The 26,658-nt window shown below is 44.9% G+C and overlaps 1 protein-coding gene across 1 annotated transcript in view; it reads right to left on the bottom strand.

Annotated features, from left to right (window-relative positions):
• LOC138663325 (zinc finger protein 605-like) overlaps positions 1-26,658 on the bottom strand; it is a 44,966-nt gene that overhangs the window by 4,182 nt on the left and 14,126 nt on the right. The window contains exons 2-6 of the mRNA XM_069749504.1: positions 2,322-2,471; positions 2,013-2,192; positions 1,806-1,929; positions 1,625-1,722; positions 1,336-1,426 (exon numbers count right to left, since the gene is read on the bottom strand). Coding sequence (XP_069605605.1) covers positions 1,336-1,426; positions 1,625-1,722; positions 1,806-1,929; positions 2,013-2,192; positions 2,322-2,399 — 571 coding nt within the window. The 5' untranslated portion in view covers positions 2,400-2,471. The remainder of the gene's footprint in view (positions 1-1,335; positions 1,427-1,624; positions 1,723-1,805; positions 1,930-2,012; positions 2,193-2,321; positions 2,472-26,658) is intronic.

The raw sequence follows: 26,658 nt of genomic DNA, 5'->3' as shown, positions 1-26,658 counted from the left end.
GAGGTCTATCTGTTTGCTAATACCCCTGAATTGTGCCAAGACAGTAATGTACAACCATATATAGGGAATTGTCGGATACAAGAGAAGTTGTAAAATAATGTGTGAGGTCTATCTGTTTGCTAATACCCTTTGTGAAAAAATGTGGGCTTATATTTTGTGAAGAATTCTAAAGTTATCACCACATGAAATGACACACGTCAGATTTGAAAAATGGACCCTAATTAGGAACATAAAACTGGCTGCAGGAAATGGTTATCAGAGTATTTTGGGAACTAACTACTGTAGACAAAATCTGTGACTATAGACAATAACACATCTACCGAAATGATGAAACTCAACAAACTTCATTAGTAAAAAAATGAGTGATCAGAGGTGAAACCTCTCTGGAGCAGTTACAGTATGGTGCTTGGTGGTTCTTGGCAATCTAAATTATCTTAATTTTCTGTCAGATGAGTTTCACGAAGAAATATTAGATAGTCAAAGAGAAGAGAAGAGAAGAGAAAGTATTAGCGCCCCCATTTCAGGAGAGATTGTGCAGTAATCTGAATTCTTTAGGATTGAAAACAAATTGAAATTTATGACGTGGAGTGAATCCATGAAACCAAGGCTCGAGCCATGTCAACATCTTTTGCAGGTGTAAATAAATGTATTTTACAGCTACCAGCCATGCACAGCTTAGAGATATATCATGGGACAGGTGTAATATTTTGTGTGTAGTTTATCATAATCCTCCTTGAGGTTAGTTGGTTTTAAAGAAATTGAAAAGTCATGATAAAGGGAAACGCTGTTGTTATTGTACAGAAATTCACACTTGGCCCTGACTGCACAATTAATATTGTTGATCATAAAAGCAAAGTTTGACCAGAAAGACTGGACCTGGTCTTGTAGGGACCAATATGAGGGCATTCTGCAGCACAGAAGAGGAAGAAGGTAAATTCATCCAATAAGATATCAGGATTCTAGGAATTCAACAGCATCATTACCCTCCGCTTTCTCTTACAGGCCCATTATAATATTTTTCTTCAAGTGATTTTCTTACTTGTTAGCACATTCTACGTCATTTGGCTTTGTAGTTTACAGATCTGGGCAGGTAATGGTCAGTGTCTACTAATCCCAGGGGGGTATGAGGATACTCCAGGTTATAATTTCTATAAAAAAGGATTTAATTTCACAAAGTAATTTCAACATTTCCAAATAGAGCAGAATGTTGTGCTCTATAGGCAAAATGGTGATCACACGATTGTGATACGACCAGAACAGACTATCGATATAGCAGCCATAGCCGGTGACTGAGAAGAATCTGTGACTTCTCTGCATTTAGTGATTACTACTCACCTGGGTAGTCATATGTGGGAATCTCCTCTTTACACCACTCATCACCTCTCACATATGTCTCTGTAGTATTAATATGGGTCACATCTTCACCCTGAAACAAATATTATAAAAGTCATACACAGATGGAGAAGTCATATCTATGGTCAGCTCTAATCCTGCCATCTCCACCGTTCTCATTACACAAGTATAAAACCTATAATTCTGGTGGATAAAACAAAGCTGAGCACAAGACCTTCACAGCCGTCTACACATCTTAGGGGAGATCTCATGACACCTTCTCTCCATCTACCTGATGATCCTGAGGAACAATGGGATCTTCTTGTTTACAGTGATCTGGAAGAAGAGGATGGGGACATCTCTCTGGTGTTGTCCTCTTACTAGATAGATCTGAAAGAAACACATACAAGGGCTGAATTCATTATTTACATACAGATAATTATAGGCCGTGTGTATTTAGTCCTGTCTATTACCTGATGATGTTAGGGGTTGAGGAATCTCCATCATGATTTCCTTGTATACATCTTTGTGTCCCTCTAAAAACTCCCACTCCTCCATTGAGAAATAGACAGCGACATCCTGACACCTTACAGGAACCTGACACATTCAATGATACTGTCATCTCCCCGAACCCTTCATATTGTTACTGTATAATGTCCCAAAATTCCCAGCAGAGTCACCTCTCCAGTCAGCAGCTCAATCATCTTGCAAGCGAGTTCTAGGATCTTCTGGTCATTGATATCCTCATAAACCAGGGGGTTACATGGAGGCCTTAGGACTGGACTCATGGGTCTTCCCCATCCCTCAGACACAGGGTCCAGACAGCGCTCACTAGAGGTCTTCTTCACTACTGTGTAATTCTGGTTATGGAGAGACACATTAATAAATTTCACTACAGACATTTCCAGACTCCGCACCTCTCCAGTTCTGTCCATCTGTTATTCTCATAGATAAGAATGAGGTAATGTGACGTCATCAGAATCTCTCACCTCTCCAGTAAGCTGGAAGAGGATCTCTAGGGTGAGGTGTAATATCCTCTCCCCCATCTTGTCTCTGTCCATATCCATTCTTGATGGGTAATTCAGGAAAATTGTCTTATATAGAAGATCTTCACTGAGAGGATCTGATATTGTAGAGACCTGAATGAGAAGATGAGCCGTTGTAACATCATTAAATCCTGTGTAATAATACAATTGTTGGAGATAATAAAGGAAACACATGAGGAGATAGAACGTGTAGATGTTGTATTCTCTAGTCTTTCATGGACTGGAACATAAGTTGAATTGCTGGTTAAGACATCTCCATGCTCCCAATGACTGGCTATGTTTCTTACTGCTTCAGCAACTGATTGGCTGTAGGAATCACAAGTTCGTTGGGAATGACTAGGAAATTCAGAGACTGGCGGGGGACCCAAGCAGCAATGGTATTTTTTATTATTTTGCAACATACCGCGTTCTTCCCTGACATCTACTAATAAAATCTATTTATTTAGGCCAGAGACAACAAGCAGCTTCTTCCTCGGAGTCGGCAGCTGAATACGTTTCTCATAAACTCATCTTCCATAACGCTAATTCTCATCTCATTTACCGACACTGAAATTGGCATTAGTAATACTGCAGGAGATATTCTTTACACGGGACATGAGAAATAACTACTTCATGATGAGGACGACATCTTCATCTTCTACTACCGCACTAGAAACATATTTGGCCAAAATCCGTCACAGACTCCATCACCACCAGCCGTCTATATGACTGTTTCCCGTCTTCCCCCCACTGTAATCTTCCATCATGTTAGATCTCATGTCTGATTCACACACAGAAGTTTGAGGCTTTTATAAAAGCTTGTTTGTAAGAACAACAAGACAGGAGTTGTTTGACGTCAATATCTCTGCAGCGCCCCAGAGTCCTGGTCGTGCAGTATTGTCGCTCTTCCACCAAGGGGGAGTGATGGTACGTCTGATTCTACTAAAAGAGTTCACCTGACCAGGTATCACAGTCACACACTACATTTCACACTCCAGCCACCAGGGGGAGCGGTTCTATCTATTAGGCCACTCCTCACACTCTTGTAAAACTGGGGTTTGGATAGGAAGTTGGGTAGAAAGGAGCCTGGGAGAGTTCCAGGGAGGACCTGTCAGGTGTGGGATCCTGACAGCGGCGTAGCACGGACAGATCGTTACGGAGCTGCGTCTGCACTGCATAGCGGCAGTCTCCTAAGAAAGGACAGGAAGCGAAGTATATTGTGGAGAAGTGAGAAAGGAGATCACAGCACAAGGAGATATAACCAGGGGGAGTCTTGCTCTAAAATCACGGCAACATCCTTCTGAGGCGCGTAGCCAGTGACCGGAAAACCGAGGGAGTACTGACTACACGCACTGCTCCAGATAGCGGCAGGGGCAGCTAATTCCAGGTTGGCTGTCCACCCTGTACACCTACGAAGACAACGGAGGCAAGTTTGTGGGAGAGGGGCATCTCTAGGGTCCCTATAAACTAACTCCAGGCCTACCCCGTCATACGGGTGCGTCCTATCCATATCATCTGGGGGACGAAGAGAGAACATCAGAACAGATAACGAGGTTGTGAGGACTATCCCGTGGTGCTCAGCAGTGAGGTACTACAACACACACACAGGCGCTGGTAGGAAGGCTACTGATTTCCACCTGCAAAGGGAACTCTGGATGTGCCTTCGGACCAGCCGGTCTCAGCCAGCCCTGTTAGCAGTATTCTGGATTGTGGATCCCGAAGCCTTCAGTAAAAAGGTAAAGAGACTGCAACCCTGTGTCCTCGTTATTTACTGCGACTTACACCTTCAATTGGACGTCCCTTAGCAGGGCCACGGGCCGGGTTAGACCACCGTGACATCCCCAGAACTGAGACAGACAGACCCGCTACCGAGTACCCCACAGCCCTGCATCTGGGGGCGCTCCAAATTTGGCGTCACGATCAGGATCTACTTAAGCCTGAGAATCAGGTCATGTGTGCCTTGGAACTGTGTCTGAATTGTGCTTGAACTGTTTATTGCCATTTGCTGCCAAAATCCGCCATTGCCGCGCCGAGTGGAGCGCGAGGGGAGGAGCTATAGCTTCATGGGCGGAGCCGGCCGGAAAGAGCGCGAAGCGGGAAAGTGGGTGCCGTACTGCTGCCTGGGAAGCTGGAACTGGAGACGCGGCCATGTCCGACCCGGGAGGGGAGGTAGCGGTGGTCGCAGCCGCAGATGCAGAAGCCCCTCTGGGCCCCGCAGTCGGCGCCGCCAGGGTCCTGGTACCGCTACCGGGTCCTGCAATCGCTTTCATCAGGACGGGCAACCCATCTGCTGCCGCTGCAGTCAGGTGAGCCATGTTGCCAGCTCCTGTCATTTAAATGAGCAACCCCTGGGGCAAAGGGCCGACCCCCAGGAGTAGGACGACCTGGCCCGCAAAACTGGAGAGCCAAATACATTGGGGGGGCGACCAGTTCTCCCCATTGTGATCGACGGTATCCCCATGAACTCTTTGCTGGACACCGGTTCTCAGGTGACAACTATGCCTTACATCCTTTATAAACGTTATTAAGAGGACACCGACATTACTCGTGGCCCCGATGATGATTTCACCATAATAGCCAGCAATGGTCAGCCATTGCCACAAGTGGGGTACAAAGAGGTCACCATTAAAGTGGGGTGGGTACAATTGGAGGCCCAAGGAATTGTAATTGTTGATATTGACCGGCGTGAATGTAACCCCATGATGACCATTGGTACTAATGTCATAGAAAATTGTCTTGCAGAGGTTATTGTTTTGTTACAGCAGGTGGCAGAAACAGCTGGTTACAGTGAGCAACATGCCCTGCAGAAGGAGATCCGGGCTCTGATGCAGAGACAACAGGTAGAGCTGACTGGTGGTGAAATTAGTCATGTCACTGTGAGTGATTCAACCCCTATTGTAATACCCCCCAGGAGTGAAATGTTAATATGGTGTCGAGCAGCAATAGGCCTCAGGGGTAAAGACTACCAGGCTCTGGTAGAACCTGTGTATTCAGATATCAGGCCTACCCTCCTGACCGCCAGGGGAATGGTTGAAGTCCGCAAGGGGAGGGTGCCAGTACGTGTCCTTAACTGTGGAGAGGAAGAGGTCCACCTAACTAAATATGCCACACTTACCAAACTGTTTACTGTTGGTAATAATGCGGTACAGGCACCAGAACCCTTGGTCCCGTCCAACCATGGCTCTGCAGGGCAAACGGTAGATTGGTGTCGGGAATTGCACGTGGGCACTGACTCTACCCCACCACACCAGAAACAGGGGGCCTACAGGGTTGTTCATGAGTATGAGCGGGTATTCAGCAAGCACCCCCTAGACTTTGGGCAGGTAAAAGGGATTCAACATCATATCCCCACAAGAGACCATCCACCCATAAAGGAGCAATGCCATCCTGTGCCCCCAGATCATTATCAGTGTGCTAAAGACATGTTGCGAGGGATGAAGGAGGCTGGGGTAGTGAGAGACAGTTGTAGCCCCTGGGCAGCTCCATTAGTCCTCGTCAGGAAGAAGGATGGCACAATGAGGATGTGTGTTGATTATAGGCAGCTAAATCGCATTACACATAAGGATGCATACCCACTGCCCAGGATAGAAGAGTCTTTGGCCACTTTAAAATCTGCTAATTACTTTTCTACCTTGGATCTCACCAGTGGGTACTGGCAGGTTCCCGTGGCAGCGGCGGACAAGGAAAAGATGGCCTTCACGACGCTGATGGGTCTCTGCGAGTTCAACTACATGCCCTTCGGATTGTGCAATGCCCCGGGAACGTTCCAGAGGATGATGGAGTGCTGTCTGGGACACAAGAACTTTGAAACCGTGTTGCTCTATCTGGACGATGTCATTGTCTTCTCCAAGACTTATGAAGACCATTTGAAACACCTGGCTGAGGTGTTTGAAGCCCTGTCCAACTTTGGCTTGAAGGTAAAACCATCCAAATGCCATCTGCTAAAACCCAAGGTGCAGTACTTGGGCCATGTGGTGAGCGCTGAAGGAGTGGCCCCAGACCCTGACAAAGTCACTGTGATCAAGGACTGGACGAAGCCAAGCAACCTCCATGAAGTCCGGCAGTTCCTCGGGTTGGTAGGCTACTACAGGAGGTTTATCAAGGACTTCACCAAGAAAGCCGCACCACTGCAAGACCTGTTGGTGGGCCAGTCCGAAAAAACCAAGTGTAAGAACACCCCATTCGACTGGAACGACGGACTGGAGGGATCCTTCACGTGTTTAAAGTCGACGCTAACGGGAGAAGAGGTACTGGCCTACCCTTAATATGACCAACTGTTTGTGCTGTATACGGATGCCAGCAACGTGGGATTTAGAGCCGTGTTGTCCCAGGTCCAGAAAGGCAATGAGAGGGTGATTGCTTATGCCAGCAGGAAACTTCGTCCCACTGAAAGGAACCCTGACAACTACAGTTCCTTTAAGCTGGAGTTCCTTGCCATTGTATGGGCAGTGACGGAGAGGTTCAAGCACTACCTAGCCTTAGCCAAATTCACTGTCTTCACGGACAATAATCCACTGACCCACCTGAACACTGCGAAACTTGGCGCCTTGGAACAGCAGTGGATGGCCAGGTTGTCCAACTTTGACTTCACCATCAAGTACCAGGCAGGGCACAAGAATGCGAATGCTGATGCACTATCCAGGATGCCCAACTTGCCGGAGATGGAAGAAGACCTGGAAGCCCTTGAAGAGATAGAGTTGCCCGCTTTCCATCGCCCCAAGGCCACCCAGTGTTCCCATCATGTGGCAAATAGGCGCAAGAACAAGCAGGACGCCATGCTGAACCCCCTGCCCCACCACAGGTGGGCAGAGACCCAGGACGGTGACCCTGCGGTCCGTCGGGTGAAAGAGCTCATGACGCAGGCAGGTTCACATCCTGGCCCGGATGATCCACAAGAGACACAACAACTGTGGAAGGGGAGAGGCAAACTGTTTATTCACGATGGTAAGCTGTGCTGAAGAAGCATCGACCCGCGCACTCATGAGCTGTTATGGCAGATAGTTCCACGGCAAGATGCGCCGATGGTTCTGGGAGCGTACAACGATGGGGCAGGACACTTCGGGTGGAGGAAGTTGGAGAATCTACTCCGCGGGAGGTTCTACTGGATTGGTATGAAGAAAGCCATCGAGAAGTGGTGTCAAGAGTGTGGCCCATGTAGCCTGCACAGGAAGGACCGTGACAGCCAAAGGGCTCCTCTGCAGCCTATCATCACCAAACGGCCGCTTGAGCTGGTCGCGCTAGATCACGTGAAGCTAACACCCAGCCGGTCAGGCTACGTCTACGCTCTTACCATTGTGGACCACTACTCCAGATTCCTGGTAGTTGTGCCGGTCAAAGATCTGACGGCCCAAACGGCCGCCAAAGCCTTCCAGCAGTACTTCTGTAGGCCGCATGGGTACCCGGAGAAGATGCTGACCGATCAAGGGCCGGCATTCGAGGCAGAGGTGTTCCAGGAATTCTGCAGTTTATACGGGTGTAAGAAGATCAGAACGACGCCATACCACCCACAGACTAACGGGATGTGCGAGAAGATGAACCAAGTGGTAATCGACCTATTGAAAACCTTTCCCGTGGAAGAACGGAACTTGTGGCCAACCAAATTGCCTGACTTGGTAGATATGTACAACCACATCCCGGTGAACTCCACCAACTGCACTCCGGCATACCTGATGGGAGGGAGGTCTAGCAAATTACCTGTTGACCTAGATATGGGGGTCCTGACCCCCGAAGGCACCTCGCCAAATGCAGATTGGGATACAGAGAGGCAGCAAAGGTACCACAAAATACAGGAATGCGTAGAAAGGAGTTTAACCCAAGCCCAACAGAAACAAGAAAGAGATTACAACCAGCATGCTCCTGCAATTCCCTTGTCGCCCAGTGAGCAAGTGCTCAAACGAAAGAAAAGATTACACAAGCTTGACGATCAATGGGAGGTGAAACCATATACCATCCTGCCATCCGATTTTGACAATACTAAGGTCTGCCTCATTAGCAAAGATGGGGGAGAGACCTCAGCGGCAATATCCAGAGACCACCTTAAAATATGCCCTGATCAGTTGAGAGATAGGGAAACAGATCCAGGGACATCTCCGCCAGTGGAAGAGGAGAAGATGATACACACCGTTCTTGGCGATTTTCCCCAGTCTTGGACTCAAATAAATCAGGCCATTGTGGTACCTGTTTTAACGTTTCGTCAGATGAAGCCGCCGGAACCAGATGTGATGCCAGATCATCCGGAGCTTCGACCACAGCAGAGTCCACCAGAAGATGCCATGCCAACAGTTAAACCGGTTGGTTCCCCCTCTGCTGTCGGTGAACCTGCCATGCCCACAATTAGTAGCAGCAGTCGTGAGAGCTCCCGCATACCAGTGCTGCCCAGACTCACTAGAAGTGTAGCTAGAAAACAGTGCACTACACCAGCGATAGCGAGCACAGCGGGCCCTGTTAGGTCACTAGCAACCCCTGCACTGCGGAGGTCTACGCGTAGCACCAAGAATCAAACCCCAATTCGCTACAAAACTTAGAGGTATTAACGGGTGCTGCAAAAATGTTGTATACATGTCTTTGTTATAGATTTAAAATGGACAATGGAGTAATGGACAGTGAATTGCTCCACCACGTTTAAAAGGGATCCCTTTATTGACCCGGGATCCCTAGTGTTTCAAGTTTTCTACTTTTTGTTATTGAGAGACTGCCGAATCATGGACGGTGAATGATTCATAAACTGGTGCTGTATATAGTTTGCACCTTCTTAGAGGTGCCCTCTACTGCTTTTACAAAAAGAATAGTTTTCGCCCTAAAGTTTTGATGGTATGCCTTTAGTGGGTTCAGTATACACGGACTTAAAGGAAAAGTTAAATTGTTATTTAAAGCCTTAAGCGTAATGTAAATATGTTTCTGTTTGTAACGTTCAAGTGTCCTCACCTTCCATAAAGGGAAGCACTGTTATGTTTACTTGTTTGCAGCATTTCAAAATTTTGTATGTTTGTTGTTAACATGTATTGTTGCTCTTTTCTTCCCAGTCCGGGAGTACTGGATTTAATGGGGGGGGGGGGAGTGCAGTGCCCCAGAGTACTTGTCGTGCAGTATTGTCGCTCTTCCACCAAGAGGGAGTGATGGTACATCTGATTGTACTAAAAGAGTTCACCTGACCAGGTATCACAGTCAAACACTACATTTCACACTCCGGCCACCAGGGGGAGCGGATCTATCTATTAGGCCACTCCTCACACTCTGGTAAAACTGGGGTTTGGATAGGAAGTTGGGTAGAAAGGCGCCTGGGAGAGTTCCAGGGAGGACCTGTCAGGTGTGGGATCCTGACAGCGGCCTAGCACGGACAGATCATTACGGAGCTGCGTCTGCACTGCATAGCGGCAGTCTCCTAAGAAAGGACAGGAAGCTAAGTATATTGTGGAGAAGTGAGAAAGGAGATCACAGCACAAGGAGATATAACCAGGAGGAGTCTTGCTCTAAGATCGCGGCAACATCCTTCTGAGGCTCGTAGCCGGTGGCCGGAACACCGAGGGAGTACTGACTACACGCACTGCTCCAGATAGCGGCAGGGGCAGCTAATTCTAGGATGGCTGTCCACCCTGTACACCTACGAAGACAACGGAGGCAAGTTTGTGGGAGAGGGGAGTCTCTAGGGTCTCTATAAACTAATTCCAGGCCTACCCCGTCATACCGGTGAGTCCTATCCATATCATCTGGGGGACGAAGAGAGAACATGAGAACAGATAACGAGGTTGTGAGGACTATCCCGTGGTGCTCAGCAGGGAGGTACTACAACACACACAGGCGTTGGTAGGAAGGCTACTGATTTCCACCTGCAAAGGGAACTCTGGATGTGCCTTCGGACCAGCCGGTCTCAGCCAGCCCTGTTAGCAGTACTCTGGATTGTGGATCCCGAAGCCTTCAGCAAAAAGGTAAAGAGACTGCAACCCTGTGTCCTCAATATTTACTGCATTTCAAAAACCTGACCTGCACATCCAAACATAGACTCAGTGTGAACAGGTGCTGAACCTAGAGTCGCCAACTCGTATATAGTTAAGTAAATAAGGCAGCACACTGCAGCGCTAGAACATACAAACTTGAAATACAAAATTTGAACTGCATTACTGCACTAGAAATATGAAAAATGAGAGCGTTTAGCGCATAAAAATGGCCAATTTTATGTGTACATGGTAGCCCCGTTACGGCATCTGTCTTATACCAGGTCCTACGCTTGCCTTACCTCGCTGAGAATAAACGTCTCCATCTGAATGGGTACGTGTGAAACCTCTTCCTAGACTAAAATTCTCTCTCTCTATGGAGGGGTATTGGACCTGCTGTAATTAAAACACCTGTAGGCTAGGAGGCAGAGTGCACGATCAGAAGGCTAGAGAATACATTTCAAAAACCTGACCTGCACATCCAAACATAGATTCAGTGTGAACAGGTGCTGAACCTAGAGTCGCCAACTCGTATATAGTTAAGTAAATAAGGCAGCACACTGCAGCGCTAGAACATACAAACTTGAAATACGAAATTTGAACTGCATTACTGCACTAGAAATATGAAAAATGAGAGCGTTTAGCGCATAAAAATGGCCAATTTTATGTGTACCTGGTAGCCCCTTTACGGCATCTCTCTTATACCAGGTCCTACGCTTGCCTTACCTCGCTGATAATAAACGTCTCCATCTGAATGGGTACTTGTGAAACCTCTTCCTAGACTAAAATTCTCTCTCTCTCTATGGAGGGGTATTGGACCTGCTGTAATTAAAACACCTGTAGGCTAGGAGGCGGAGTGCACGATCAGAAGGCTAGAGAATACATTTCAAAAACCTGACCTGCACATCCAAACATAGACTCAGTGTGAACAGGTGCTGAACCTAGAGTCACCAACTCGTATATAGTTAAGTATAGCACACTTAACTCTAGCGCTGCACACTGCAGCACTAGAACAGCGTAGGACCTGGTATAAGAGAGATGCCGTAAAGGGGCTACCATGTACACATAAAATTGGCCATTTTTATGCGCTAAACGCTCTCATTTTTCATATTTCTAGTGCAGTAATGCAGTTCAAATTTCGTATTTCAAGTTTGTATGTTCTAGCGCTGCAGTGTGCTGCCTTATTTACTTAACTCGTTATTTACTGCGACCTACACCTTCAATTGGACATCCCTTAGCAGGGCCACGGGCCGGGTTAGACCACCGTGACATCCCCAGAACTGAGACAGACAGACCCGGTACCGAGTACCCCGTGGCCCTGCGTCTGGGGGCGCTCCATCTCCATGTACAGTGTTTTATTTTCTCTTTATATTAGTTTTTTAGCTTTTTTTGTAGGCTTCTTTATATTACATGAAAAATACCCTAAAAAAATTGGGGATGCAGGTACTGTGGAAAAATTATACTGTGTGTGTGGGGCCAAGAAACTGGCACTGTACGGTATCAAGAATGGGATAAGTGAGGATTTATTATCTAGTGGTTTGGGTGGAAGAATATTGTGTGGGACATCTTGTATTATCACAATGTGTGGGGGGTACTGTGGGAACATTATACTGTGTCTGAGGGCCAAGAAAGGGGCACGGTACTATGAGAGTAATACAGGTTTCCTTGGTTCCCGTCTTTCATAGTTGGGTCGTTTGTATCTATCAGCGGAAAAGGAACAAAACCATTGTGATTCTTAAAAGGAGACAACACAAAACACCCCTAAATATAACATTTTATAACAACCCCACAATCTGTGACTCTTCAGGGTAAATCGCTCTCTCACCATTGAATTAGAGCTGATACTATGAAGCTAAAGAGACTAAACAGACTTTCTGTCACCTCCATAAAGGGGCACTTTTCCGTGTTTGTCAGAACTGTCTGAGGATTATTAGAGGTAATAGTTCCCCCCCAATTAGAAGGGACACCTGTGGATATTGTGGTCTTTACCTGTTATATTTCTCGTGGGATTTACTTGGTGAAGTGCTGGAATGACTTTCCCACAAAGGGTTAAATGGCGTAACTTCAATGTCTTTCTATGAAGCTTCTTCTCTGAACTTTCTTCCTCTGTTTTCTGCCATATTTCTATTACTCTCCGGAATCAGGAATGTATTAAGTCCTATAGAAACTGTGGAGAAAGAATCATTTCTAATTCTGTGTTTCCAGGATTCTTCTTGTGGGAATTGGCTGCCATATCCCCTGTGCAATATATTTCTAGTATTATTGGTTTATAATAGAGTAATTCAAAGGACTTGAGGTGGTTGATTGTTTATGTCCCTTTTCTCTTGTTTTCTTGTGTCATGTATTATTTTTATGTAACGTATGTACATTTGTTCTGACATTTGACATCTGATGGATCTTATGTCATGGATTTGACAGGATCTTCTTCTGAATTTTTTAATAGGACTTACAGTTGGAACCAGTCCTGAAAGCACAATATCCAGCAAGTATTTGCCATATATTCATGAAGTGAAGTGAAGTGAAGTGAAGATAAAGTGTCATCAATTGTATCTAGTAAAATGCTTAAGTTCTCGTTACTCGAATCCAGTAGGTTGGAGAGGTTTGACTCGAGTACCAAGTACAGTCATGGCCAAAAGTATTGACACCCCTGCAATTCTGTCAGATAATACTCATTTTCTTCCTGAAAATGATTGCAAACACAAATTATTTGGTATTATCTTCATTTAATTTGTCTTTAATGAAAAAAACACAAAAAGAATTGTCCTAAAGCCAAATTGGATATAATTCCACACCAAACATAAAATGGGGGTGGACAAAAGTATTAGCACTGTTCAAAAAATCATGTGATGCTTCTCTAATTTGTGTAATTAACAACACCTGTAACTTACCTGTGGCACCTAACAGGTGTTGACAATAACTAAATCACACTTGCAGCCAGTTGACATAGATTAAAGTTGACTCAACCTCTGTCATGTGTCCTTGTGTGTACCACATTGAGCATGGAGAAAAGAAAGAAGACCAAAGAACTGTCTGAGGACTTGAGAAACCAAATTGTGAGGAAGCATGAGCAATCTCAAAGCTACAAGTCCATCTCCAAAGACCTGAATGTTCCTGTGTCTACCGTGCACCGTGTCATCAAGAAGTTTAAAGCCCATGGCACTGTGGCTAACCTCCCTAGATGTGGACGGAAAAGAAAAATTGACAAGAGATTTCAACGCAAGATTGTGCGGATGTTGGATAAAGAACCTCGACTAACATCCAAACAAGTTCAAGCTGCCCTGCAGTCCGAGGGTACAACAGTGTCAACCCGTACTATCCATCGGCATCTGAATGAAAAGGGACTGTATGGTAGGAGACCCAGGAAGACCCCACTTCTTACCCCGAAACATAAAGACAGGCTGAAGTTTGGCAAAACTTACCTAAAAAAGCCTAAAACGTTTTGGAAAAATGTTCTCTGGTCAGATGAGACAAAAGTAGAGCTTTTTGGGCAAAGGCATCAACATAGAGTTTACAGGAGAGAAAAAAGAGGCATTCAAAGAAAAGAACACGGTCCCTACAGTCAAACATGGCAGAGGTTCCCTGATGTTTTGGGGTTGCTTTGCTGCCTCTGGCACTGGACTGCTTGACCGTGTGCATGGCATTATGAAGTCTGAAGACTACCAACAAATTTTGCAGCATAATGTAGGGCCCAGTGTGAGAAAGCTGGGACTCCCTCAGAGGTCATGGGTCTTCCAGCAGGACAATGACCCAAAACACACTTCAAAAAGCACTAGAAAATGGATTGAGAGAAAGCACTGGAGACTTCTGAGGTGGCCAGCAATGAGTCCAGACCTGAATCCCATAGAACATCTGTGGAGAGATCTAAAAGTGGCAGTTTGGAGAACGCACCCTTCAAATATCAGGGACCTGGAGCAGTTTGCCAAAGAAGAATGGTCTAAAATTCCAGCAGAGCATTGTAAGAAACTCATTAATGGTTACCGGAAGCGGTTGGTCGCAGTTATTTTGGCTAAAGGTTGTGCAACCAAGTATTAGGCTGAGGGTGCCAATACTTTTGTCTGGCCCATTTTTGGAGTTTTGTGTGAAATGATCAATGTTTTGCTTTTTGCTTCATTCTCTTTTGTGTTTTTTCATTTAAGACAAATTAAATGAAGATAATAATACCAAATAATTTGTGTTTGCAATCATTTTCAGGAAGAAAATGAGTATTATCTGACAGAATTGCAGGGGTGTCAATATTTTTGACCATGACTGTATAATGAAAGTCAATGAGAAACTCAAACATTTTTCCAGAAGACCTTAACAAGAGGGCAGGAAAATCGCTGAAATGGATTGAAAGAGTGCTCAAATGGAATAGGAACAGCATTGAGAAGATACCTGGACACATCTCTGACTTCCCGGTCACAGTCTGATCGGGAGTGATCTATGAAGCGTCTTTCTCAGAACAAGGCTCAAAAGGTTATCTTATATTAATCCAGTGACACGATGCGGCCAGCCAGTCACAGTAAAGCCAACATGGCTACGGCATTACCGTATATGGCAGGCAATAATACAGAAATAACATTTCAGGAGTATAAAGATCTAAATAAGAAATGCAAAAAAGAAATCAAGCTACCAAAGTTATCCAAAGAGAAGCAAATTGCCAGCTACATTAAACTAAATCTAAAAAAATGTTATAAATCTATTGTGATGAAACAGCTTTTTTTCTTAATTAACCAAACATCTATTTTCAGCAAGCCGGGAAGAATAGACTGTTATCTATTTGTTGACTTTTAAATTTTTATGTTTCTTTCTTGTTGGTTAAAAAACACATTCTTTTGTTTGTATAAACCTGTAATATTGACTTGTAAGTTGACATTTGATGTAACATATTGTGCTGTTATCCTGGATGACTAAAGACACATGATAATTGAATAATGATGTTTGCTGATATGTTGATTACACATTGTTCAGGCCAGATAGCTTGTTGGCTTACAAAACAGAGAAGGAAAAACTATGCAAATGGATTAAATAATCAAATTATGCAAGTTGATTTCATCACTATTCTTCCCCTTTACCTGTGAATGCTGGCTTGAATGATACTTGTTAACAATAAAAAGAGGTTAGGTGTCTCTGTAACATGAGACAGATATTCAGCCAAGACATCCAAACATCCAAATAACCAAGGACTCTCTACAGGAGAGCAATGAAGACATCATAGCTCCATCACAAGGGACACAGAATTGTCATTCTACAGGATGCCAGCTTAGGGGTACATGGCCCCGGTTGAAAGAATGCAGGTTTGCTCCATTGACCATCACTGAACCATGGATACATTTTGGGAAGTCAGGATTTGGACCCTCCGGTCACTTGAGCCTCATGGATACATTTGTGAAAGCCAGGAATAGAACCCACTGGTCATCTGGTTCCATGGAGATTTTCGGAGAAGCCAGGTTTTGAATCTTGGGTTAACTGGCCTTCTACCTCAATGGACTGTCATCTTCCTAAGCTTAGGAATGCTGTTGGAGAAATCAGCGCAAATAGGGTCTAATCCAATGCAAATCGAATTGATATAATCAAATTCTACTCATCAGATTGAGCTTTTGATAAAGCATATAAAGTTATCCACTGCACAGCAGATCCACGGGTCAGCAAGTGACCATGCTGTAGATGAATGAACGGGTTAATGTGGATATAATCTGCGTTGCTGAATAGATGTAGGTCCAGATGTATTTAAAATTAAGAAAGCATTATACTCTCTCTGTACAAATCCCTGGATAGACCGCACATGGAGTACTGTGTACAGTTTTGGGCACTGGTGCTCAGGAAGAATATAATGGAACTAGAGCAAGTACAAAGGAGGGCAACAAAATTATCCCCTATCTGACCTCAGACGGGATAGTACGTCCGAGGTCAGATTCCCTGCTTTGATGCAGGGCTCCGCGGTGAGCCCGCATCAAAGCCGGGACATGTCAGCTGTTTTGAACAGCTGACATGTGCCCGTAATAGGCGCGGGCAGAATCGCGATCTGCCCGCACCTATTAACTAGTTAAATGCCGCTGTCAAACGCAGACAGCGGCATTTAACTACCGCTTCCGGCCGGGCGGCCAGAAATGACGTCATCGCCGACCCACGTCACATGATCGGGGGTCGGCGATGCGTCTCCATTGTAACCATAGAGGTCCTTGAGACCTCTATGGTTACTGATCGCCGGTGGCTGTGAGCGCCACCCTGTGGTCGGCGCTCACAGCACACCTGCAATTCTGCTACATAGCAGCGATCAGCAGATCACTGCTATGTAGCAGAACCGATCGCGTTGTGCCTGCTTCTAGCCTCCCATGGAGGCTATTGAAGCATGGCAAAAGTAAAAAAAAAAAAAGTTGAAAAAAATGTTAAAAAAATAAAAAATATATAAAAGTTTAAATCACCCCCCTTTCGCCCCAATCAAAATAAATCAATAAAAAAAATATAAAATCTACGCATATTTGGTATCGCCGCGCTCAGAATCGCCCGATCTATCAACTAAAAAAAAGCATTAACCTGATCGCTAAACAGCGTAGCGGGAAAAAAATTCAAAACGCCAGAATTACGTTTTTTGGTCGCCGCGACATTGCATTAAAATGCAATAACGGACGATCAATAGAACGTATCTGCACCGAAATGCTATCATTAAAAACGTCATCTCGGCATGCAAAAAATAAGCCCTCAACCGACCCCAGATCATGAAAAATGGAGACGCTACGGGTATCGGAAAATGGCGCAATTTTTTTTTTTTAGCAAAGTTTGGAATTTTTTTTTACCACTTAGATAAAAAATAACCTAGTCATGTTAGGTGTCTATGAACTCGTACTGACCTGGAGAATCATAATGGCAGGTCAGTTTTAACATTTAGTGAACCTAGCAAAAAAGCCAAACAAAAAACAAGTGTGGGATTGCACTTTTTTTGCAATTTCACCGCACTTGGAATTTTTTTCCCGTTTTCTTGTACACGACATGCTAAAACCAATGATGTCGTTCAAAAGTACAACTCGTCCCGCAAAAAATAAGCCCTCACATGGCCAAATTGACGGAAAAATAAAAAAGTTATGGCTCTGGGAAGGAGGGGAGTGAAAAACGAACACGGAAAAACGAAAAATCCCAAGATCATGAAGGGGTTAATAAAGCGGATGGGGAACTACAATACCCAGAGAGATTAGCAAAATTAGGTTTATTTAGTCTAGAAACAAGATGACTGAGGTGCGATCTAATAACTATGTATAAGTACAGTATATAAGGGGACAATACAAATATCTCTCCAAGGATCTCATTATACCAAGGAAGGTGACAGTCACAGGGGGGCATTCTCTGCATCTGGAGGAGAGAAGGGTTTTTCACCAACATAGAAGAGGATTCTTTACCATTAGGGCAGTGAGAATCTGTAATTCCTTGCCTGAGTAGGGGGTGATGGCGAACTCAGTCGAGGTGTTCCAAAGAGCCGTGGATGTCTTCCTGGAGCCTAACAATATTGTATCTTACAGTTATTAGGTTATTTAGAAGGACGTAGATTTGGGGATTTATTCTGATGAAATGTCTTTCTTCGGCCTTGCTAACTATGTTCCTATGTTACTATGTAAAGGTGGTTTATTCAACACGTTTCAAAGTCTAAGCGACTTCTTTATCAGGAAATACCACACAAATACAGAGTCAGAAGTAGGATACTGTCTTATATACAAAATTTCAAATAATGGCACCAATGGGGTCACCTGACAAGACAAGCAAATATTTAAAGGGACTCTGTCACCTGAATTTGGAGGGAACAATCTTCAGCCATGGAGGCGGGGTTTTTGTGTTTTTGATTCACCCTTTCCTTACCCTTTCCTTACCCGCTGGCTGCAATATTGGATTGAAGTTCATTCTCTGTCCTCCATAGTACACGCCTGCGCAAGGCAAGATTGCCTTGTGCAGGCATGTACTACGGAGGACAGAGAATGAACTTCAATCCAATATTGCAGGAAAGGGTGAATCAAAAACCCCAAAACCCCGCCTCCATGGCTGAAGATTGTTCCCTCCAAATTCAGGTGACAGTGTCCCTTTAAACGTTGAAATTTCATGGTATTAACCAAGTTTTCCAAATTTTTCTTTTTTCATCTTTACACTATGGAATAGGAAAATTTGGTTAATACCATGAAATTTCAATGCTGAAATATTTTACTCAAATATACATCAATTCTTGAACATGTCATGTGCTGTATCTGTGAACTCTGACATTGTCTGTTTGTCAGGTGATGCCAATGGCACCGTTATTTGAAATTTTGTATATATAAGACAGCATCCTAGTCGCTTAGACTTCATAACACGTTGAATAAACCACCTCTCTTTATGTGAAATACATCTGGACTTACATCTATTCAGCAGCACAGATTATATCCACATTAACACGCTCATTCATCTTCCTTAGGCTACTTTCACATATCAGGTTTTTCGCGCCATGCCGATTCAGGTGTCTCACCGCAGCGCCGAATCTGGCGTAGTTTGTGAAAACCGGATGGAACGGATCTGGTTTTCTGCCGGATCCGATGCCCGTTCCATCCGGTTGGCATCCGTTTCTTCCGTTTTTTCATCCGTTTTTTTTACGGATCCGGTTTTTAACCCCTTCATGACCCAGCCTATTTTGACCTTAACCCCTTCATGACCAGGGGATTTTTCGTTTTTCCGTGTTCGTTTTTCGCTCCCCTCCTTCCCAGAGCCATAACTTTTTTATTTTTCCGTCAATTTGGCCATGTGAGGGCTTATTTTTTGCGGGACGAGTTGTACTTTTGAACGACATCATTGGTTTTAGCATGTCGTGTACTAGAAAACGGGAAAAAAATTCCAAGTGCGGTGAAATTGCAAAAAAAGTGCAATCCCACATTGGTTTTTTGTTTGGCTTTTTTGCTAGGTTCACTAAATGCTAAAAATGACCTGCCATTATGATTCTCCAGGTCATTACGAGTTCATAGACACCAAACATGACTAGGTTATTTTTTATCTAAGTGGTGAAAAAAAATTCCAAACTTTGCTAAAAAAAAAAAAAAAAAAATTGCGCCATTTTCCGATACTCGTGGCGTCTCCATTTTTCGTGATCTGGGGTCGGTTGAGGGCTTATTTTTTGCGTGCCGAGATGACGTTTTTAATGATAGCATTTCGGTGCAGATACGTTCTTTTGATCGCCCGTTATTGCATTTTAATGCAATGTCGCGGCGACCAAAAAAACGTAATTCTGGCGTTTCGAGTTTTTTTCCCGCTACGCTGTTTAGCGATCAGGTTAATACTTTTTTTTATTTGATAGATCGGGCAATTCTGAGCGCGGCGATACCAAATATGCGTAGATTTGATATTTTTTTTATTGATTTATTTTGATTGGGGCGAAAGGGGGGTGATTTAAACTTTTATGTTTTTTTTATTTTTTTCACATTTTTTTAAACTTTTTTTTTTAACTTTTGCCATGCTTCAATAGCCTCCATGAGAGGCTAGAAGCAGGCACAAGCCGATCGGCTCTGCTACATAGCAGCGATCTGCTGATCGCTGCTATGTAGCAGAATTGCACGTGTGCTGTGAGCGCCGACCACAGGGTGGCGCTCACAGCGACGGGCAATCAGTAACCATAGAGGTCTCAAGGACCTCTATGGCTACAATGGAGACGCATCGCCGACCCCCGGACATGTGACGGGGGTCGGCGATAACGTCATTTCCGGCCGCCCGGCCGGAAGCGGTAGTTAAATGCCGCTGTCTGCGTTTGACAGCGGCATTTAACTAGTTAATAGGTGCGGGCAGATCGCGATTCTGCCCGCGCCTATTACGGGCACATGTCAGCTGTTCAAAACAGCTGACATGTCCCGGCTTTGGTGCGGGCTCACCGCGGAGCCCTGCATCAAAGCAGGGGAGCCGGCATCGGACGGTATAGTACGTCCGATGCCGGTAAGGGGTTAAAGACCTTGCCGTTTTTTGCAATTCTGACCAGTGTCCCTTTATGAGGTAATAACTCAGGAACGCTTCAACGGATCCTAGCGGTTCTGAGATTGTTTTTTCGTGACATATTGGGCTTCATGTTAGTGGTAAATTTAGGTCAATAGATTCTGCGTTTATTTGTGATAAAAACGGAAAGTTGACGAAAATTTTGAAAATTTCGCAACTTTCACATTTTGAATTTTTATTCTGTTAAACTAGAGAGTTATGTGACACAAAATAGTTAATAAATAACATTTCCCACATGTATACTTTACATCAGCACAATTTTGGAAACAAAATTTTTTTTTGCTAGGAAGTTATAAGGGTTAAAATTTGACCAGCGATTTCTCATTTTTACAACGAAATTTACAAAACCATTTTTTTAGGGACCACCTCACATTTGAAGTCAGTTTGAGGGGTCTATATGGCTGAAAATACCCAAAAGTGACACCATTCTAAAAACTGCACCCCTCAAGGTACTCAAAACCACATTCAAGAAGTTTATTAACCCTTCAGGTGCTTCACAGCAGCAGAAGCAACATGGAAGGAAAAAATGAACATTTAACTTTTTAGTCACAAAAATTATCTTTTAGCAACAATTTTTTTATTTTCCCAATGGTAAAAGGAGAAACTGAACCACGAAAGTTGTTGTCCAATTTGTCCTGAGTACGCTGATACCTCATATGTGGGGGTAAACCACTGTTTGGGCGCACGGCAGGGCTTGGAAGGGAAGGAGCGCCATTTGATTTTTTGAATAAAAAATTGGCTCCACTCTTTAGCGGACACCATGTCACGTTTGGAGAGCCCCCGTGTGCCTAAAAATTGGAGCTCCCCCACAAGTGACCCCATTTTGGAAACTACTCGCCCCAAGGAACTTATCTAGATGCATAGTGAGCACTTTGATCCCCCAGGTGCTTCACAAATTGATCCGTAAAAATGAAAAAGTACTTTTTTTTCACAAAAAAATTCTTTTAGCCTCAATTTTTTCATTTTCACATGGGTAACAGGATAAAATGGATCCTAAAATTTGTTGGGCAATTTCTCCTGAGTACGCTGATACCTCATATGTAGGGGTAAACCACTGTTTGGGCACATGGTAAGGCTCGGAAGGGAAGGAGCGCCATTTGACTTTTTGAATGAAAAATTATCTCCATCGTTAGCAAACACCATGTCGCGTTTGGAGAGACCCTGTGTGCCTAAACATTGGCGCTCCCCCACAAGTGACCCCATTTTGGAAACTAGACCCCCCAATGAACTTATCTAGATGCCTAGTGAGCACTTTAAACCCTCAGGTGCTTCACAAATTGATCTGTAAAAATGAAAAAGTACTTTTTTTTCACACAAAAAATTCTTTTTGCCTCAATTTTTTCATTTTCACATGGGCAATAGGATAAAATGGATCATAAAATGTGTTGGGCAATTTCTCCCGAGTACGCCGATACCTCATATGTGGGGGTAAACCACTGTTTGGGCACACGGCAGGGCTCGGAAGGGAAGGCGTGCCATTTGTTTTGAATGGAAAATTAGCTCCAATTGTTAGTGGACACCATTTCGCGTTTGGAGAGCCCCTGTGTGCCTAAACATTGGAGATCCCCCAGAAATGACCCCATTTTGGAAACTAGACCCCCAAAGGAACTAATCTAGATGTGTGGTGAGGACTTTGAACCCCCAAGTGCTTCACAGAAGTTTATAACGCAGAGCCATGAAAAAAAAAAAAAAAATTATTTTCTCAAAAATGATCTTTTAGCCTGCAATTTTTTATTTTCCCAAGGGTAACAGGAGAAATTTGACCCCAAAAGTTGTTGTCCAGTTTCTCCTGAGTACGTTGATACCCCATATGTGGGGGTAAACCACTGTTTGGGCACATGCCGGGGCTCGGAAGTGAAGTAGTGACGTTTTGAAATGCAGACTTTGATGGAATGCTCTGTGGGCGTCACGTTGCGTTTGCAGAGCCCCTGATGTGGCTTAACAGTAGAAACCCCCCACAAGTGACCCCATTTTGGAAACTAGACCCCGAAAGGAACTTATCTAGATGTGTGGTGAGCACTTTGAACCCCCAAGTGCTTCACAGAAGTTTATAATGCAGAGCCGTGAAAATAATAAATACGTTTTCTTTCCTCAAAAATAATTATTTAGCCCAGAGTTTTTTAATTTTCCCAAGGGTAACAGGAGAAATTTGACCCCAATATTTGTTTTCCAGTTTCTCCTGAGTACGGTGATACCCCATATGTGGGGGTAAACTACTGTTTGGGCACATGCCGGGGCTCGGAATTGAAGTAGTGACGTTTTGAAATGCAGACTTTGATGGAATGCTCTGCGGGCGTCACGTTGCGTTTGCAGAGCCCCTGATGTGGCTAAACAGTAGAAACCCCCGACAAGTGACCCCATTTTAGAAACTAGACCCCGAAAGGAACTTATCTAGATGTGTGGTGAGCACTTTGAACCCCCAAGTGCTTCATAGAAGTTTATAATGCAGAACCGTGAAAATAATAAATACGTTTTCTTTCCTCAAAAATAATTATTTAGCCCAGAATTTTTTATTTTCCCAAGGGTTACAGGAGAAATTGGACCCCAAAAGTTGTTGTCCTGTTTCTCCTGAGTACGCTGATACCCCATGTGTGGAGGTAAACCACTGTTTGGGCACACGTCGGGGCTCAGAAGGGAAGTAGTGACTTTTGAAATGCAGAATTTGATGGAATGGTCTGCGGGCGTCACGTTGCGTTTGCAGAGCCCCTGGTGTTCCTAAACAGTAGAAACCCCCCACAAGTGACCCCATTTTAGAAACTAGACCCCCCAAGGAACTTATCTAGATATGTGGTGAGCACTTTGAACCCCCAAGTGCTTCACAGACGTTTACAACGCAGAGCCGTGAAAATAAAAAATCATTTTTCTTTCCTCAAAAATGATGTTTTAGCAAGCATTTTTTTATTTTCACAAGGGTAACAGGATAAATTGGACCCCAGTAATTGTTGCGCAGTTTATCCTGAGTATGCTGGTACCCCATATGTGGGGGTAAACCACTGTTTGGGCACACGTCGGGGCTCGGAATTGAGGGAGCACCATTTGACTTTTTGAATACGAGATTGGCTGGAATCAATGGTGGCGCCATGTTGCGTTTGGAGACCCCTGATGTGCCTAAACAGTGGAAACCCCTCAATTCTACCTCCAGCACTAACCCCCCCACACCCCTAACCCTAATCCCAACTGTAGCCATAACCCTAATCACAACCCTAATTCCAACCCTAACCCTAAGGCTATGTGCCCACGTTGCGGATTCGTGTGAGATTTTTCAGCATCATTTTTGAAAAATCCCCGGGTAAAAGGCACTGCTTTTTACCGGTGGATTTTCCGCGGATTTCCAGTGTTTTTTGTGCGGATTTCACCTGCGGATTCCTATTGAGGAACAGGTGTAAAAACGCTGCGGAATCCGCACAAAGAATTGACATTCTGCGGAAAATACAGCGCAGCGTTTCAGTGCGGTATTTTCCGCACCATGGGCACAGCGGATTTGGTTTTCCATAGGTTTACTTGGTACTGTAAACCTGATGGAACACTGCTGCGAATCCGCAGCGGCCAATCCGCAGTGTGGGCACATAGCCTAATTCTAAAGGTATGTGCACACGCTGCGGAAAACACTGCGGATCCGCAGCAGTTTCCCATGAGTTTACAGTTCAATGCAAACCCATGGGAAACAAAAATCGCTGTACACATGCTGCGGAAAAACTGCACGGAAACGCAGCGGTTTACATTCCGCAGCATGTCACTTCTTTGTGCGGATTCCGCAGCGGTTTTACAACTGCTCCAATAGAAAATCGCAGTTGTAAAACTGCAGTGAAATGCGCAGAAAAAAAGCGGTAAATCCGCCATAAATCCGCAGCGGTTTAGCACTGCGGATATATCAAATCCGCAGCGGAAAAATCCGCAGAGGACCAGAATACGTGTGCACATACTGAAACCCTAACCCTAGCCCTAACCCTACCCCTAGCCCTAACCCTACCCCTAACCCTAACCCTAGCCCTAACCCTAGCCCTAACCCTAACCCTAACCCTACCCCTAACCCTACCCCTACCATTAGTGGGGGAAAAAAAAATTCTTTATTTTTTTATTGTCCCTACCTATGGGGGTGACAAAGGGGGGGGTCATTTATTATTTTTTTATTTTGATCACTGAGATAGATTATATCTCAGCGATCAAAATGCACTTTATAACGAATCTGCCGGCCGGCAGATTCGGCGGGCGCACTGCGCATGCGCCCGCCATTCTGGAAGATGGCGGCGCCCGGGGAGAAGACGGACGGACCCCGGTAGTATCGGAAAGTATGATGGGGGGGGGTTTCGGAGCATGGGGGGGTGAATCGGAGCGCGGGAGGGGTGGAACGGAGCACGGGGAGGGTGGAACGGAGCACGGGGGGGTGGAACGGAGCACGGGGGGGTGGATCGAAGTGCAGGGGGGGTGATTGGAGCACGGGGGGGTGATTGGAGCACGGGGGTGAGCGGACAAGAGCACAGGGGGGAGCGGAGCACAGGGCGGAGGGGAGCGGGGCAGTGTACCGGGCAGATCGGAGGGCTGGGGGGGCGATCGGTGGGGTGGGGGCACATTAGTATTTCCAGCCATGGCCGATGATATTTCAGCATCGGCCATGGCTGGATTGTAATATTTCACCCGTTATAATAGGTGAAATATTACAAATCGCTCTGATTGGCAGTTTCACTTTCAACAGCCAATCAGAGCGATCGTAGCCACGGGGGGGGGGTGAAGCCACCCCCCCTGGGCTAAACTACCACTCCCCCTGTCCCTGCAGATCGGGTGAAATGGGAGTTAACCCTTTCACCCGATCTGCAGGGACGCGATCTTTCCATGACGCCACATAGGCGTCATGGGTCGGATTGGCACCGACTTTCATGACGCCTACGTGGCGTCATGGGTCGGGAAGGGGTTAAAAACGCCCCTGGTAGGCTGCAAAATGTGAATGGCCCCTGAAAACTATATATACAGTGTTCCTACAGCCCATCAGTGACAGGTTGGAGAGGAGCAAGTGTTTGGAGAGCAAGATGGATGTCGTTATTGCGAAGATTCTGCAGAACAATGTGGATTTCATTGTGGAGGCAAATCGCTTGAAAGCAATTGTTCTGGAGAAGGAGCGAGAGAGACAACACATCGTGCATCTGCGCTGACGGCGTTTGTGGATCCACCCCATCACTGCCCAGAGAATGACACATGGGGTGTTTTCTACACTGTACATGGAGCTACGAGGAGACCCAGAGAAATTTTTCTCATATGTGCAGATGAAAGCGGATAACTTTGATCTATTGGTGGACCGAATTGGACATCTCATCCGAAGGAGTGATACGTATTGCTGATTCTCTATTTCACGGGCTGAGCGTCTGATGGTCACTCTTCGGTAAGCCATTTTTATTGTATGTACTCCTGTAGCACAGTTTAATTGATTGTAATTTGATTTTGTAGTAATTTCAGCCTTGATTTTGTTCACAGATTCCTTGCTATTGGAGAATCCCTTTCGTCACTACATTTCCAGTTCAGATTGGGAATTTCCACCATCTCTGGAATTGTAAAGCACACATGCCGTGCACTGTGGGACTCTTTGCACGATGAATTTATACCATATTCCACAATGGAGAGTTGGTTGGAAGCAAACGAGAAATTCCAACAAATGTGTCAGTTTCCCAAATGCTTGGGCGCGGTGGATGGGAAACATATCCGTATCGTGAAACTGGCTGGTTCGGCATCAGAATATTTTAACTATAAAAAGTTTTTTTCCATTGTGCTCATGGCCATCGCCGATGCGGAGTACAAATTTGTAGCAGTGGATATTGGGGCGTATGGCCGCTCAAATGATTCCCAAGTTTTCAAACTGTCTGCAATGGGGCGTCATTTGTATGGAAACACTTTTCAATTCCCCCCCCCCCCCCCAAGACCACTGCCTCAAACCTCTGGGCCACCAATTGTCAGAACATCTGCTGAAACCCTACTCCAGTAGATATAAAGAACCCGGCACTCAACTTGAATTAAACTTGAGGTTTTTTATTCCGTAGCACGAAAAAACGTTTCGGCCTAGTGTGGCCTTCGTCAGTTACTACAATATTGCAAAAACAATAGATTCAGCTGTAAGTACATATAATGTGAAACCAAAAATAATAACAGAAAAAGAAAATCAGAAAAACAAAGGTATATACAAAGAATCATAAGGTCATGATATATCAGTAATAGACACACCAATAGGGAGCCACTTAGTATACCTAGACCCCCCTGATAGTGAATAGAGTACAGAGAGAAGTAGCGCTGGTCATACCGTACTGAAGGATGACTGAGAATAACCTCAGTATGTGTGATAGATCCGTGGGTTATCACTAAAAGAGAGAGACCCGCTATGTAAACTATATTAACTATATAGTGTAAGGATATAATGG

Source organism: Ranitomeya imitator, chromosome 2, assembly GCF_032444005.1.
Source record: "Ranitomeya imitator isolate aRanImi1 chromosome 2, aRanImi1.pri, whole genome shotgun sequence".
NCBI lineage: Eukaryota > Metazoa > Chordata > Amphibia > Anura > Dendrobatidae > Ranitomeya > Ranitomeya imitator.
The sequence above is the reverse complement of the archived record's forward strand: the minus strand, read 5'-3'. Positions and strand labels throughout refer to the sequence as shown.